Raw genomic sequence first — 15,267 nt, 5'->3', positions numbered from 1 at the left:
CACAGTTTACTCAGAGCAAACCAACTCGGCACCACCACCTCTTCAGATCAGTTTATTCTGAAGTAAACACATGATTGTTGTGTGGAACAGTTTGTCTTCCTCAGCAGGAGAAAACTCTCTCTCTATCCACAGGGGGAGTTTCCTGTCGGGAGGAGGAGGAGGAGGGAGAAGTGGGAGGAGAGGAGAGAAGGAATGTCCGAACTCAGCCATTGTGTTTGGTTGTTGCACGACCAGAGAGCAGGAGAGAGGGAGAGAGGGAGGGAGGGGAGAGTGGCTGCTGGGAAGTAGAAACCCTCTGAGAAGGAGGTGTGAGTCGATCACTCAGCCGTCCACAGAGGAACAGCTCCCTCTCGCCTGGTGATCGATCCCAGAGGAGCTTCACGTCATCAACCAATAGACTGATTGATCCCAGGCCTCAGGAGTCAGAAGGTCGACTGAGGTGACAGCTGATTGGTCGACGGGGTCGCGGGCCTCCTTCTGAAACCAGATCAAACGATTTCACATCCGATAAGAAGTTTGATCTGATCAGTTTTCCACCGGATTAACTTTGATCTGAGTCATGAAAACTCATCCAGTCGCTGAGTGACTGATTTGATTGGTTGGGTCTGATTAAAGGATTACCGGATTGGACGATTGATAAGCTACGTCAGTTGATTGCTCGCATCAGAAGCTTTGCGCTCAAGCCTTGTTGCCGTGACGATGAGCGGAGCCGGGGACGTGGTGTGTGAAGGCTGGCTGCGAAAATCGCCACCGGAGAAAAAGTTACGGCGTTACGTGAGTACCTCATTATTCTTATTGTATGTTTGTAAAAAATTCCAGACAAGCTTTCGTACAAATGTTTGCTCGAAACAGTTTTGTTCTCTTTTGACGTTTGTATTGTTTGTTTTGTTTGTTTTGTTTTTTTGTTTTCTTTGTGACTTGCTTCTTTTATCCTACGCTTTTACAATGTTCGTACAAACGTTTGTACAACATAAAAAAACCTAATTTAATCGCATTTTCTTTGTGACTTGCTCAAAGGAACGAACGCAGTTTACAGACTCTTCACTGAAACTCTGCGATGTGGTGACCTCTGCTGAGGACGATATGTTTCCGTGTGTTTTTTTGTTTATAACCAAGATTTCTCAAAAACTGCGCGATCGATTTCTATGAAACTTGGTGGATAAATGCGATATTGACCAGGAAGGAAGTCATTACATTTTAGTGCAGATCGGGCGCTGGATGAAGGATATATATCACTTTCTTTGCAATCGTGAGATCGGACATTAAATATTTCGGAAGGTTTTGTTGAACTAAAATTAGAGGACTGATATTTATGACTTTGTGGATGATGATGCAGATCCAAATCTAAATATTTTGAAAGTGGTTTCACATGGGACGTTGGTGGAGGTATAAACTCTACAGGTGGGTGTTCTAGTTTATTAATTCAGGTTGATGATGATCTATCGGTTGCGTGTGTGTTTACACACTGACTCATTTCCTGAAACTACAGAGTCATAATCATAAAGCAACTACACTCTTCACAGCACACAGCTGTTTGTCGCTATGATTTAAACTTCAGGATTATTGATTAAATTCAATTATTTCTCAGATTCATACTAATTTAGGAATTTTTGAAGTAGAGTATCAACAAAATAGTTGCGCAACAGCAAAGACAAACAGAAAGATGGATAGATGGATAGATAGATAGATAGATAGATAGATAGATAGATAGATAGATAGATAGATAGATAGATAGATAGATAGATAGATAGATAGATAGATAGATAGATAGATAGATAGATAGATAGATAGATAGATAGATAGATAGATAGATAGATAGATAGATAGATAGATAGATAGATAGATAGATAGATAGATAGATAGATAGATAGATAGATAGATAGATAGATAGATAGATAGATAGATAGATAGATAGATAGATCGGTAGATATGGTTGTTTGTCCAACGGCAGCAAAGCTTACTTTCCAGTACTGAAGTATTATAGGCCCACACACACACACACACACACACACACACACACACACACACACACACACACTCACTCACTCAATCTGCATTTCTGACATGCCTTACCAGTGAGTTTAACTATCACATCATTCCTGTCCATATTTTCACCAGTTAATGTCCCTCTCTCTTGCCGTGCTCAAGAACAATTTTATGTTTTTTCCAGATTTTGAACTTCAGACCAATCAGGGCTGAAACAGAGCTCTATATGTTTTAACTAACAGGACTACAATACCCATAATCCCTGGTGTCGGACATAGCAGTTAAAAATTGAGGCCTGAGTTTTTCAGCAGGTGAAGAAGAAGAAGATAAAACTGTTGAACCCTTTGTTCAGAGTGTGTAAACATTTAGTCATGATGATATACAACCCACTGTGCACACACACACACACACACACACACACACACACACACACACACACACACACACACACACACACACACACAGACACACAGACCACAGACCACAGTCTTATAACAGCAGAGGATTGTGTGTGTTCATATGTTCATGTTAAGTTCTGGGCCAAAGTTCAAAGAGTGTACCTCATCATACACTCCCTCTGTGTGAGTGTGTGTCTGTCTGTGTGTGTGTGTGCCCCAAATTATGTAATAAACTAATCGCTCTCAGCTGGGCCTGTTTGGAAGATCAGGCCTCCCCAAAGATTTAGAAGGTTTGGAAACACACCCACTCACACACACACACACACACACACACACACTGGAAGAGAACCAAGCAGAATGATGAGGTGAATTAAACCTTCAGCACAACAGCACACGTAACACACATCAGGTCAAACACAGTTTAAGGACAAAGAGTCTTTGGTTTTGCAGTAAAATATTTTGATGATCAATCTTCAACCTCAGTGCGATAAGAACGATGTTGTGAAAATGAAGGAGGCTAAAACATAGAAACTGAAAGTGTCATGAGGTCACGTGTGTGTAAAGAAGGAACTGAAAAAGAGGGTAAATATTTTTGTTAATTTTGGTTCGGAGGCAGGATGGAGGAAGTGTTTTTTATAGATCTATTGTGCCCGCATCCTGTTTGGGGTCAGAGGTCAAAGGAAGAAACAAAACGTATGAGGAAAGGAGAGAGAAAAGGTGAAGAAGAGATTAGAGAAGGGTTTAAAGGAAAATGTTCGTTCTTATGTGCGGGCAAAATGTGACCTTGAACTGTCAAGTTAGAGATTAAACTTTAAACAGAACAATAACTGAGGATGCAATTCCTCTTCTGACCACTAGACGCTTACTTTAAAGTCACCACTAATGTTGTAACGCGGAGACAAAGGACAGATGGAGGAAAGGTATATTTTTGTGGACGCTGCGGTCGCACTGCTCGTGTTTGTGCAGCCGCCTGAAGACGACACATCATCAAACAGAGCGACGGAGAATAAACATCCACTGTCGACGCTAACCGGCATTTCCTGTTCAGCTACTTCCTCTTCCTGTCTGTGTTTGGAGCGAAATGTGTGCTGCCCTGTTTAATCACTGTGTACACACACACACGCACACACACACACACACACGCACTAACACACACTCACACGCACACGCACACACAATGTTTATCAAGTCTTAGTTAATTCTCTTCTACCTTTAAACAATTAAACACAACTGTGTGTGTGTGTGTGTGTGTGTGCACATGCTTTTATTAAATTAAAATCCTTCTTCATGCTCTGTTTCACACGTTTAAATAATCATGACGTGTCTTTTGTACACAAACTCACACTTTCTCACACTCTCACACACACACGGGTAGTGAGTCATGTCTGAAATATGGGGTGTCATCGCTGGGATTGCTCATGGGGGATGGACCCTACCCATAATGCTCAGCGCATGATGGCATGAACCAGAGCAGTGTCAAACATTTAGCAAGTGTGTGTGTGTGTGTGTGTGTGTGTGTGTGTGTGTGTGTGTGTGTGTGTGTGTGTGTGTGTGTGTGTGTGTGTGTGTGTGTGTGTGTGTGTGTGTCTGTGATGTTTAGTTAACATTCATGTGCACTGGAGTGTTAAACCTCTGACATGAGAGAGAGACACCAAAGTTGTCTTGAAAGTGAGAGAGAGAGAGAGAGAGAGAGAGAGAAGAAAGAGTGAACTGCATGATAGCAAATAAAAACATGATCCAAACTTATTTATTATCAATAACTTATAATAATAGTCGGTGACCTATGATCCATTAGTGCTGATGGCTACTCAAGATGGGAAAGTTTAGGTCGTGTGTAATGAGGATTCTAACCTGTAGGAGGCACAAGTGGGGCATTGAAGTTTGAGAGTTCTTCCCTTGTCATGTTTTCTCTTTTTTCTTCCAGTAAAAACACTTATCTTGTTTTCTGTAACATCCAACAATTATTAAAGGGGTTTGAATTGGCATCAATACAAAATAAAAGTCGTCTTTCCTCCTGTGTTTCTCAGGCGTGGAAGAAGCGATGGTTCGTTCTGCGAAGCGGTCGACTGAGCGGAGAACCGGACGTTTTACAATACTACAAGAACCAACAGTCCCGTCGACCAATCAGGACCATCAACCTGAACCTGTGTGAACAGGTACAGCAGACAAATAAATGAGTAGAAAATAAACGAGTGAAGGTCAAACCGACCAGTGTTAGATCAGTGATTCAGTGATGACCTGAAAGAATGAATGAACATCCACCGTCTGTAGTTGATTCTTTAAGGGTCACGTTTGGGGCCAAGGCCGAGTTCAGAAAATGTCCGGAATCATGTTTACACAGCTCTGTGTTTCAGACATGCCTGTTTTGTCCGGTTCTTCTCCCTCAGGTGGATGCCGGCCTGTCGTTCACAAAGAAGGAGCTGGAGAACAGCTTTGTGTTCGACCTGAGGACGGAGGAGAGAACCTGGTACCTGGTGGCCGAGTCTGAGGAGGACATGAACCGCTGGGTGTCCTCCATCTGCCTGATCTGTGGCTTCAACCCGACTGAGGACGGTACGACAGAATCAATCCCGATAGATGGACGGAATAAAACGATCCCTTCTTGTTATTTGGTCGTTCGTGTGGGTTGTGGCTGAGTCAGTGTGAAAGCTTGTGGGAGGACGGAGGAGCGAGAACATGCAGAGTGAAATATGGACACAAAACGTCTTCAGGATTGAGTGTGTGTGTCTCCACGCCTCAGATGTGTAGATGGTCAAATATTTCAAAGATATCATGAAATATGGTATTTTTTTTTCAACAGCTTCTCTGTGTACAGCCATTTGAACTTTTGAACTGAATATCTTCATCTGCTAAATTACAAAAACACGTGCACTGCTACAAACTACAACCAGAGCATAGTCTCGAGAAGCTGGAATATGTGGTAGCTGTTGTATTGGATTGTATTACATTGTAAAGGTGTACCTAATAATGTGAGCAGGGAGAGAATTGCTGGCTGTCGTCTTGAGCTTGTGGTTACGACTCCATATCAGCAACAGCAACATGGATCTTAATATCAGCGCTACTAGAAGCTACAGAGGCTAACAACTTAGCAAGTTAGCTGGGAAATTAAAAGTCATAACATATATAATGTCAAAACTTTCAGAGAATAGCAAAATGCCAAAAAGAGAGCAAAGTTTATACGGACTCTGCTCATAAATGACCGGATGAGAATGCAGCATATATCATTACTTGCCCTGATTACCCACAATGCATCTTCGTCAGCTGGAGATTGTGGTTATGTTGTGCCAGTTATAGAAGCTGTTTATGAAAGGCTACAATAATGAAAAACACCAATACCCACAATGCCCTGCAGGGAGACAAAGACCGTTGAACTTCTTTAATGGCTGCTATCAGTTATCGTTATCTGACGTGTCATTTGGTTCAGTTCCAGAGAGACCTTCTGTGTCCGGCCCCCCCTCCGTCACCGCGGTGACCCCGTCCAGTGGCATGGCAACCATCTCCACGGCAGCAGGTTCGGTCCCGCCCCCCTACGACCCGGTGAGCGTCCGGCGCCTGGAGCCCGACGGCCACACAGAGGACAACTACCTGTGGTTGTCCCACTGTCAGAGTCACGTCAGGTGAGCCAACGCACGAGAGGCAGTTTGTGGGAAATCTAGAGAACTGTGTGGACTCGAATGAATGAAACCCGCAGCAGTCGCAGGTTTAGACGAGTTAGATCTACGGGACGGGATTAGAGGTTTATCTCAGCCTAGATCACAGAGGAAAACGATTCAACCCATTGTACTCCTCTGAGTCTGAAGGATGTTTATCTCTGTGGGATTTGCTGACGCTCGGAGATTTAACTCGCCTTGAACTCTTGGAAGCAAAAGCAAAAAGTTTCTGCGTTTCCACAGCAACGTTTGTTCATTATTGTGTGGCGCTGCCTCCCAGTGGCTGGAGGTCAGGTTGTCCGTTCGTCCCATTTGGTCCAAAAGTTCATGTTTCAATGACTGAAACTGTCCCTTTAAATCCTTTTGTTTTGGTATGTGTGTCTCCAGGCCTCCTTTAGGATCCTCCGTCTCTCTGGAAACCGACTACGACAACCTCTACCCTCCTCCCTCTGCCACCTCCTCCTCCTCTTCCTCCTCCTCCTCTCCGTCCCTGCTTCCCAACGGCCTCCCTCCTCCGTCCTCCTCCAGGACGGCTCCGTGGACAGTGGCCTCGATGACGGGGCCTCTCAGCCAGTCACTGGACGCCAGCACGACCTCTGACCTCCAGAGGCGAGCAGGCCGACCCCGCTGTCACCCCTCCCCTCACCCCAGGAAGCACTCGCTGGACATCCACCTGCGTCCCGTGGCGATCCCGCTCATCGAGGACACACACCCCACCGTGCATCCCCACATGCACTCGTACCAGATCCCCCGTCCTGCGTCCACGCCACAGCCACGACCCCCCCGCCGCCCCTCCTCCACACCAAGTGTGGACTCTTTAACCCAGCCGGAGCTCCATGCGTCCGTCCCGACTCCTCCTCCGCGCCCGCCGAAGCCCTCGCCGATCGCAGCCCAGGGAGAGACCCCCGCTGTGGGCACGGGACCTGCCACGCTCCCCCGGACCTCCTCAGAGTCGGGGGGGAGGGATGGATGTGTGGAAGGAGGCGGCGGAGGTATGCTGAGGAGTCACACCGTCAGTATACCAGGACGCAAGCAGACAGGTACGTGAGATGCAGCATCTAGCATGGATGCAGTGTGATTGATAGCTGGTACTGTCCTGTAGGTGCATGTGGCTCCACCCCCTGCTCCTCCAAATATGGTTACTTCTGGTTTTCAAAATCCAAACTGTGAAACATAAGCACACAAACCAACGGGTGACGTCATGGTGGGTTGATTCTTTGTCAGTCATTAAAGATTGTTTACTTACGCAGCCCTCAGTCGTATTACATGAACATAATTGGAAATACCGCCACGTCCTGCAGGGGGCAGCATTGTCACCGTGAACCAGCAGGTACCTCAGAGAGCGCCAAGGTCATGAAGAGGCTTTATTCTGCAGCAGTGACGGATTATATCCTCGTCAGCGCTGAAGCTATTGGTGCCTGTTTGCACCACACGTTAAATAGCTTAAGTTTCCTTAATGCGAGGACTTTGCTCCACAGCAGCACAAAGACTTTCAGCCAGATCTCAGTTTCTGGTGAGAACGCACATTGTCCCAAAATAGACGATTCCCTTGTGTTGTTTCCTGTTGGACGACCTGCTGCTTAAGGAGCAGATTAGTTACGACAGTCACCATATTCATTCATGCTAAATAGACACTTTTTTTTAGTAAGTATGTAAAAGCTGTACAAGCTTTAAATCAGGAGATTCTTACTCTAATCGTGGATTATATCAATCACATGAGCAGCACCTGGATGGACGCACATATTTAAATACTCCTCTTTCTCATAATCCCAAAACTGCTCATTCAACAACCACAACCTCAAACCGTATTAATATGTACGTATAGATATATTTATAAGTACAAGTCTTTCTACTCCTTCTGTGTTTCAGGTTGCGAGTCTTTCTTCATCCCTCAGTCGCTGTCGGACCGAGCGAGCATGTTCGAGTTCAGCGACAGCTTCAACAGTTACTTTGTAAGTTTAAACATTTTAAAGTTGGACGGTAAAATAAAAACAACGAGAGAATTGAAACAGTTAATCAACAAGTTGACTCCAACCTCTTGGTTTCTTCATGTGCTCTCTCAGACTAACAAAGGCTTGGTACCTCTGGGGAGTCTTTGCTCTGAAGATGATGCTTTGGATGAAAACTATGTCCCCATGAGCGCTGCCACCACTGAGCCTCCTGTGGCACCAAGGTTGGTGAGAACATACCAGTGTGTTCTTAAAAAGACTTAACACAACTCCAACCGTACAACTTGTCTTTGTTGAATTGTTGGTTAATCATTGATATTGTAAGTTATCTGAACCCTGGTGAACCTTTAGAAACATCCCTGAAAGGCATTAAAACCTCTGAAGGATCCTGGAAACCTAAAAGGGTTAAGATTGACCATAAAGAGAATTTCAATACAAGAATTCAAACGTAACTCAGGAGAACTCAAACCTCCAGAACCAAAGATTACACACACTCATGAATATCAATCCTCTGAATAGGATTTTTTCATCAAGACCCTTGAATTAATCAGAGAAATCAAGGCAACATCCTCACAATGTTAGAAAGTGATAAAAACCTGGATCTGCACCAACATTTCATGATTCCTTCCCGGACACAAACCACATGCTACCACGGAAAAGGTTTTATCGAAACAGTTTATTATCTTTTGCATAATCCCACTAATAAACAAACTCAGATGAAAACATAACCTCATTGGTGTTTGAGTGAAGAGTATGAATCCTGCGTTCTCCTCCAGGGCGCCTCCTCCCTCGGACTCCTCCCTGCACCTCCAAGATGGCAACTACGTCGCCATGATCCCCATGAGCCCCTCCCTCCCCTCTCAGCCCGCCACCGGGGATCTGGCGTCCCTGGGGAGGCAGGTGCCCCCGCCCGTCCACATGGGCTTCCGCAACTCCCCCGCTCCCCTCACCCCCCCGCTCCGGAGGAACACGGTCACCACGGGAACACAGGTGAGGGCCGTGCCCCCTCCGATCCACCGCGACCTGAAACCACAACGCAGAGGTGAGTGAGCGACAGCACAAAGGATCATGGGTAATATCCAGCGTTCAGTTGTGTTTGAGTTCAGTGGGACGAAACAGTCAGTAATATCCAACACTTTCAAACTAAAACCTCTTTGGTTGTTGGTCTGAAACGTTTGTGAAAGAGCTTCTGTTCCTGAAAGTGTCAATGATTATTCTTGTCTCTCGCTCTCTCGCTCGGTCTCTCTGTCTCTCTGTCTCTCTGTCTCTCTATCTCTCTGTCTCTCTGTCTCTCTGTCTCTCTGTCTCTCTGTCTCTCTGTCTCTCTATCTCTCTGTCTCTCTGTCTCTCTGTCTCTCTATCTCTCTGTCTCCCTGTCTCTCTGTCTCTCTGTCTCTCTGTCTCTCTATCTCTCTATCTCTCTGTCTCTCTGTCTCTCTGTCTCTCTATCTCTCTGTCTCCCTGTCTCTCTGTCTCTCTGTCTCTCTGTCTCTCTGTCTCCCTGTCTCTCTGTCTCTCTGTCTCTCTATCTCTCTATCTCCCTGTCTCTCTGTCTCTCTGTCTCTCTATCTCTCTATCTGTCTGTCTCTCTGTCTCTCTGTCTCCCTGTCTCTCTGTCTCTCTGTCTCTCTGTCTGTCTATCTCTCTATCTCTCTATCTCTCTGTCTCCCTGTCTCTCTATCTCTCTGTCTCCCTGTCTCCCTGTCTCTCTGTCTCTCTGTCTCTCTGTCTCTCTGTGTCTCTGTGTCTCTGTGTCTCTGTGTCTCTGTCTCTCTATCTCTCTGTCTCCCTGTCTCTCTGTCTCTCTGTCTCTCTGTCTCTCTGTCTCTCTGTCTCTCTGTCTCTCTGTCTCTCTGTCTCTCTGTGTCTCTGTGTCTCTGTGTCTCTGTCTCTCTGTCTCTCTATCTCTCTGTCTCCCTGTCTCTCTGTCTCTCTGTCTCTCTGTCTCTCTATCTCTCTGTCTCTCTGTCTCTCTGCCTCTCTGTCTCTCTGTCTCTCTATCTCTCTATCTCCCTGTCTCTCTGTATCTCTGTCTCTCTGTATCTCTGTCTCTCTGTCTCTCTGTCTCCCTGTCTCTCTGTATCTCTGTCTCTCTGTCTCTCTGTCTCTCTGTCTCTCTGTCTCTCTATCTCTCTCTCTCCCTGTCTCTCTGTCTCTCTGTCTCTCTGTCTCTCTGTCTCTCTGTCTCTGTCTCTGTCTCTGTCTCTCTGTCTCTCTGTCTTCCTGTCTCTCTGTCTCCCTGTCTCTCTGTCTCTCTGTCTCTCTATCTCTCTATCTCTCTGTCTCTCTGTCTCTCTGTCTCCCTGTCTCTCTGTCTCTCTGTCTCCCTGTCTCTCTGTCTCTCTGTCTCTCTGTCTCTCTGTCTCTTTGTCTCTCTATCTCTCTATCTCTCTGTCTCTCTGTCTCTCTATCTCTCTGTCTCTCTGTCTCTCTGTCTCCCTGTCTCTCTGTCTCCCTGTCTCCCTGTCTCTCTGTCTCTCTATGTCTCTCTCTCCCTGTCTCTCTGTCTCTCTATCTCTCTGTCTCTCTGTCTCTCTGTCTCCCTGTCTCTCTGTCTCCCTGTCTCCCTGTCTCTCTGTCTCTCTATCTCTCTATCTCTCTGTCTCTCTGTCTCTCTGTCTCCCTGTCTCTCTGTCTTTCTGTCTCTCTATCTCTCTGTCTCTCTGTCTCTCTGTCTCTCTGTCTCTTTGTCTCTCTATCTCTCTATCTCTCTGTCTCTCTGTCTCTCTGTCTCTCTGTCTCTCTATCTCTCTGTCTCTCTGTCTCTCTGTCTCTCTGTCTCTCTATCTCTCTATCTCTCTGTCTCTCTGTCTCCCTGTCTCTCTGTCTCTGTCTCTCTGTCTCTCTGCCTCTCTGTCTCTCTGTCTCTCTGTCTCTCTCTCTCTCTCTCTCTCTCTCTCTCTCTCTCTCTCTCTCTCTCTCGCTCTGTCTCTCTCTCCATTTTCCTCCATCACTGCGTCTCTGTCCGTTCGTCGCCTGTCGCTTCAGCCTCTTTGAGTTTTCAATTATTCACCTGCTTCCACTCGGCTGCAGGACGAGTGTGACGTTCACACACTTCAGCACTTACACAGCCGGAGGTCACAGAAACGTTCTTTCATGAAATATGAATAAACTCAGAACACTGACATTCATTTCAATTCAAACACAACAAGACTCGTTATTAGATTTTTCTCGCAGTTAACTTTGAAATCACATGAGGAGACTTGTTATCGTCAAGTGTCTCATATCCAGATGAGATTTTAGACCCAGTCGTTAGAAACTTCCCATCCAGTCCAGTAAATCATATCCATCATAAGTATCTGAACAGATGTTTGTCTTTGAGGCTCAAAGAAGTGAGGTCAAAGTGTCTTGCTCACCCCCTGGTGGCTGGCTGCAGTATAACCTGATGAACCTGTGACTCTCTCTCCCTCTCTCCCAGTGAAACCAGCTCCTCTGGACATCTCGTCGATACAGCAGGACTGGCAGGAAGTCCAGCCCCCTGTCCGCTCACCTGTCACCAGAACCTTCACACGAGAGTGAGTCATATATATTCTTTTATATTTAATATTCATCGCTGAGGCTCAGTCCCAGCAGAGTGAACGTGCTGCACTCTGCCACCCCCATGTGGCTTTGCAGTAGTAGTGCATGTTGTTCCTGACCTGAGCAGTGGCGGATGTGGGGATGAAAGTGGATGATGAAAGTAGAAAGAGAGAGAAGAAGAAAAAACACAAAATATAACTAACACAAACTTGCTTCATTAACTTTAATTGGGTGGTGGTAAACCCTGCCTCCTCCATGTTCGCAGATTGGTCAATAAACAAAGAGAAGCTTGATTGGTTTAATTGATTATTAAAAAATTAATTAATTATGTTGCTTTGTTAGGTTAATTTGTTTGTGTGTGTGTGTGTCAGTCCGTCCAGTCGTCAGTCCATCAGGCCCAGCTCCTCCCACAGCTCCTCCCCCTCCTCCGACTCAGACGACCAAGATGACAGCTATGTCGCCATGACGACCTCCAGCCTCAGTTTTAGTGCTGGGGAGCCGGTGAGATTCCTTCCTTCCTTCCTTCCTTCCTTCCTTCCTTCCTTCCTTCCTTCCTTCCTTCCTTCCTTCCTTCCTTCCTTCCTTCCTTCCTTCCTTCCTTCCTTCCTTCCTTCCTTCCTTCCTTCCTTCCTTCCTTCCTTCCTTCCTTCCTTCCTTCCTTCATCTATCCTTCCTTCCTTCCTTCCTCCCTCCCTTCCTTCCTTCCTCCCTCCCTTCCTTCCTTCCTTCCTTCCTTCCTTCCTTCCTTCCTTCCTTCCTTCCTTCCTTCCTTCCTTCCTTCCTTCCTTCCTTCCTTCCTTCCTTCCTTCCTTCCTTCCTTCCTTCCTTCCTTCCTTCCTTCCTTCCTTCCTTCCTTCCTTCCTTCCTTCCTTCTATGCATCCTTCTTCTCATCCGTGACTTCTTCCTCCCTTGATCACAACCTCTGCTGATGAACTTCTTTCTCTTTACTTTTTACCTTTTCATCTCCTGTTTTCTATCTGACTCTGATTTACTAAAGTCTCAGCGTGTGTGTGTGTGTGTGTGTGTGTATGTGTGTGTGTGTGTGTGTGTGTGTGTGTGTGTGTGTGTGTGTGTGTGTGTGCAGTCTCTCAGGCTCATGCTGCACCGAGCTTCAGAGGGCGGAGTCAGCAGCCCGTTGCTACGGCGAGCCAGAGGTGACAAACAGGTGGAGTACCTGGACTTGGACCTCCACACCGGGCGATCAACACCATCAAAACAGGTAACACTCCTCTCTCTCTCTCTCTCTCTCTCTCTCTCTCTCTCTCTCTCTCTCTCTCTCTCTCTCTCTCTCTCTCTCTCTCTCCCTCTCTCTCTCTCTATCTCTCTCTCTCTCTCTCTCTCTCTCTCTCTCTCTCTCTCTATCTCTCTCTCTCTCTCTCTCTCTCACTCCCTCTATTGTTATTGAAGTTCTATGGACGTGTGTTTTCTGCACAAACAGAAGCGTTGCACGGCAGCAGGTGGAGGCAGCGGTGACAAACCGGCCGGCGCTGGCGAGGAGCGTGCACGGGGGGGGAGCACGCGTGTGGACTATGTGGTGGTGGACCCCAAAAGGACCAAGGCCCTGAGGAACACCAGGGAGGCGTGGCATGATGGGAGGATGTCCACGGAGAAGGACAAAAGCTAGAAGTGCTCGTCGTGGTTATTGAGACGCTACCATATGAGGTCACTGTGACCTTTGACCTCATTTTTATTACAGATGCAAATCCTGCACGTCTAGTTTCTAAAACTTTGAATAATCACACCAAGTACAAATCCAGCAGCAGTTAACAAGTACAGTTGTAAATGACTCTGTTACTTTAGTCTCCCAACAGGAATCCAAGCTGAGTCAGAGATGTGCTGTTTTAAACTGTGGTGAAAATAATTCATAATAAATTTGGTCGTGTGGGGGGGGCTTACAACCTGTAATCATCAAATCAAATCTGATGACTCATTCAGTTGATCTGTGATAGAGAACACAAAGAAATGAAGAATGAATAAATCTAAAACACCACTCTCTGGACTCCTAGTGTGTTTTTCTTACTTGATTTCCAGCACAAAGTCTCTGAATCCAAGCAGCCAATGAAAAACATCGGAGGATCTGGGGGCTGATGCTCTGTTTACCCCAGAGAGTCGGGGTATCAGGGTGGAGGGGGTAAGCCAGGGCCTGGAGGGATGTACCAGTGAGGAGGAGGGTTTTGTGAATCATGCAGGAGGCCAGTGACGATGGATTAAGGTGGAGTTCATGTGCTGCCAGAGTTCTGCAGATCCTGGAGCCGGACCAGGTCCGTGCCTGGAACACCGGACAGGGTCGACTGCAGCCGTCCAGACAGGAAGTGATGAAGCGTCTCTGCACAGCGTCTGAGTCTCATTCCTGCTGCTGCTGTCACTCCTGTTTCCACTATTAGGATTCCTGCTGCCTTTCCTAGTGATAACTTCTGCTGCTTCTGCTGCTACTGTCATTACTAGTGGGGTCGTATGTTGTTCCTGAGCAACAGAGGCTGTAAAGGATAGACAGTGCAAAATTAAAATGTGGCCAATTCAGGCTTGAACCTAATTATTGGTTTTCAGTTGCAGTATTTTTTCCTGAGTCGGCATTTGTCTGCACTCAGGCCGCATGTTGTCGTCACTACACACTTGTACTTTTTTTTATTTATATTGTATGTAAATCACTTTCAGCTGCATTTCCTGTATGAAAGTTGCTATACAAATAAAGTTCATTATCACTGATATAACTCTTATTAATATTTATCAAATCAAACAAAAAGTTTCATCAATACGATCAAATAAATAAAGATCGCTTACAAAAAACCCATAGAAACAGATTTTCAGTTTGTTAAGTGAAGTCTGGTTCACACGTTGTTTGTGTAGATAAATAAACGAGGGACTGCAGGTGCTCTGCTTGTAATGACGCTGATTTGAATAAAGGTTGAAGTTAGGGCTGATTTGAATCCTGTCGAATGTGAATAATTCAATCTGGGCACGTTTCACTGCACCACAACTGCTCTGTGTCTAATGATGAGAAACACATTTTAATACACTGTCCCTCGTTTTCTCATTTAAATCATTTGTTTAAAAAACGTCATTTAAAACTTGATTAGATATAAATCATTGATTTCATTGGCTTTGTAAAGAAAACCAATCCAGCAGTATAGGACCCATCAACTTGATTTTCTCAGTGTTGACCTGCTCTTGAGCAAGGCGTCTGCGAATGATTTAATGACGTCTAGTGGTTATATTACATGCAAAACCAGTACAAATTATCACACACACACAAACACACACACTCAGAAAGATCAAACCTGCTGCTGAGGTGAGTGTGTTTTCACGACTTAAATTAAATTAAAAGTATAACGTTTGTCATCAAACATGTTAAAACTCACATAGATGTTTTCTAAACTGAACTTATTTTATTGTTTGACGTTAAGAAGGAAAAAAATTATTTCATTTGAATGTTGTTTTATTTAAATGTGTTCGATAGTAAAAAACAACTCTGAAGAATTAAATTGTTTGAATAACTCGGTAAAATATTTTTCCTTTCAAATATACACTTGAAAGTGAGAGGTTTCTTTTTAAATTAATGTTTTAAACATCTCTATTGTGTCATTACATATTTGTCATTACATATTTCCCTGTTACATTGTTTCATCTTATCAGAAATATTATGTTGTGACAGGTCGGCTGTTATTTGACTGATTTGACAGACATTTAGTCATTTGACTCATTTCCAGTCGTGGTAGCGTCTTGGTTTGTTCAACCAGTCGAACACACAAATAAATCATGGATTC

At 45.3% G+C, this 15,267-nt stretch overlaps 1 protein-coding gene across 1 annotated transcript; it reads left to right on the top strand.

Annotated features, from left to right (window-relative positions):
* The first annotated feature begins 348 nt into the window (after positions 1 to 348).
* LOC132996188 (GRB2-associated-binding protein 1-like) lies at positions 349 to 13,457 on the top strand. The gene is made up of 12 exons (XM_061066514.1): positions 349 to 774; positions 4,412 to 4,540; positions 4,772 to 4,937; positions 5,809 to 6,001; positions 6,422 to 7,074; positions 7,904 to 7,986; positions 8,098 to 8,207; positions 8,760 to 9,025; positions 11,402 to 11,498; positions 11,874 to 12,003; positions 12,588 to 12,722; positions 12,942 to 13,457. Exons 1-12 carry the CDS (start codon positions 700 to 702, stop codon positions 13,125 to 13,127), a joined length of 2,223 nt encoding a protein of 740 aa, XP_060922497.1. The 5' UTR covers positions 349 to 699; the 3' UTR covers positions 13,128 to 13,457.
* The last annotated feature ends 1,810 nt before the right edge of the window (positions 13,458 to 15,267 follow it).

This window comes from Limanda limanda, chromosome 22, assembly GCF_963576545.1.
Source record: "Limanda limanda chromosome 22, fLimLim1.1, whole genome shotgun sequence".
In the NCBI taxonomy this organism is placed as follows: domain Eukaryota; kingdom Metazoa; phylum Chordata; class Actinopteri; order Pleuronectiformes; family Pleuronectidae; genus Limanda; species Limanda limanda.
Note: the sequence above shows the minus strand (reverse complement) of the source record. Positions and strands in the feature narration are given on the sequence as shown.

Coding starts and splice junctions, on each gene's coding strand:
- LOC132996188 (XM_061066514.1), top strand. CDS start 700: ATGAGCGGAGCCGGGGACGTGGTGTGTGAAGGCTGGCTGCGAAAATCG. Junction 7,075..7,903: donor ACCAGGACGCAAGCAGACAG/GTACGTGAGATG, acceptor TCTGTGTTTCAG/GTTGCGAGTCTTTCTTCATC. Junction 11,499..11,873: donor ACCAGAACCTTCACACGAGA/GTGAGTCATATA, acceptor TGTGTGTGTCAG/TCCGTCCAGTCGTCAGTCCA.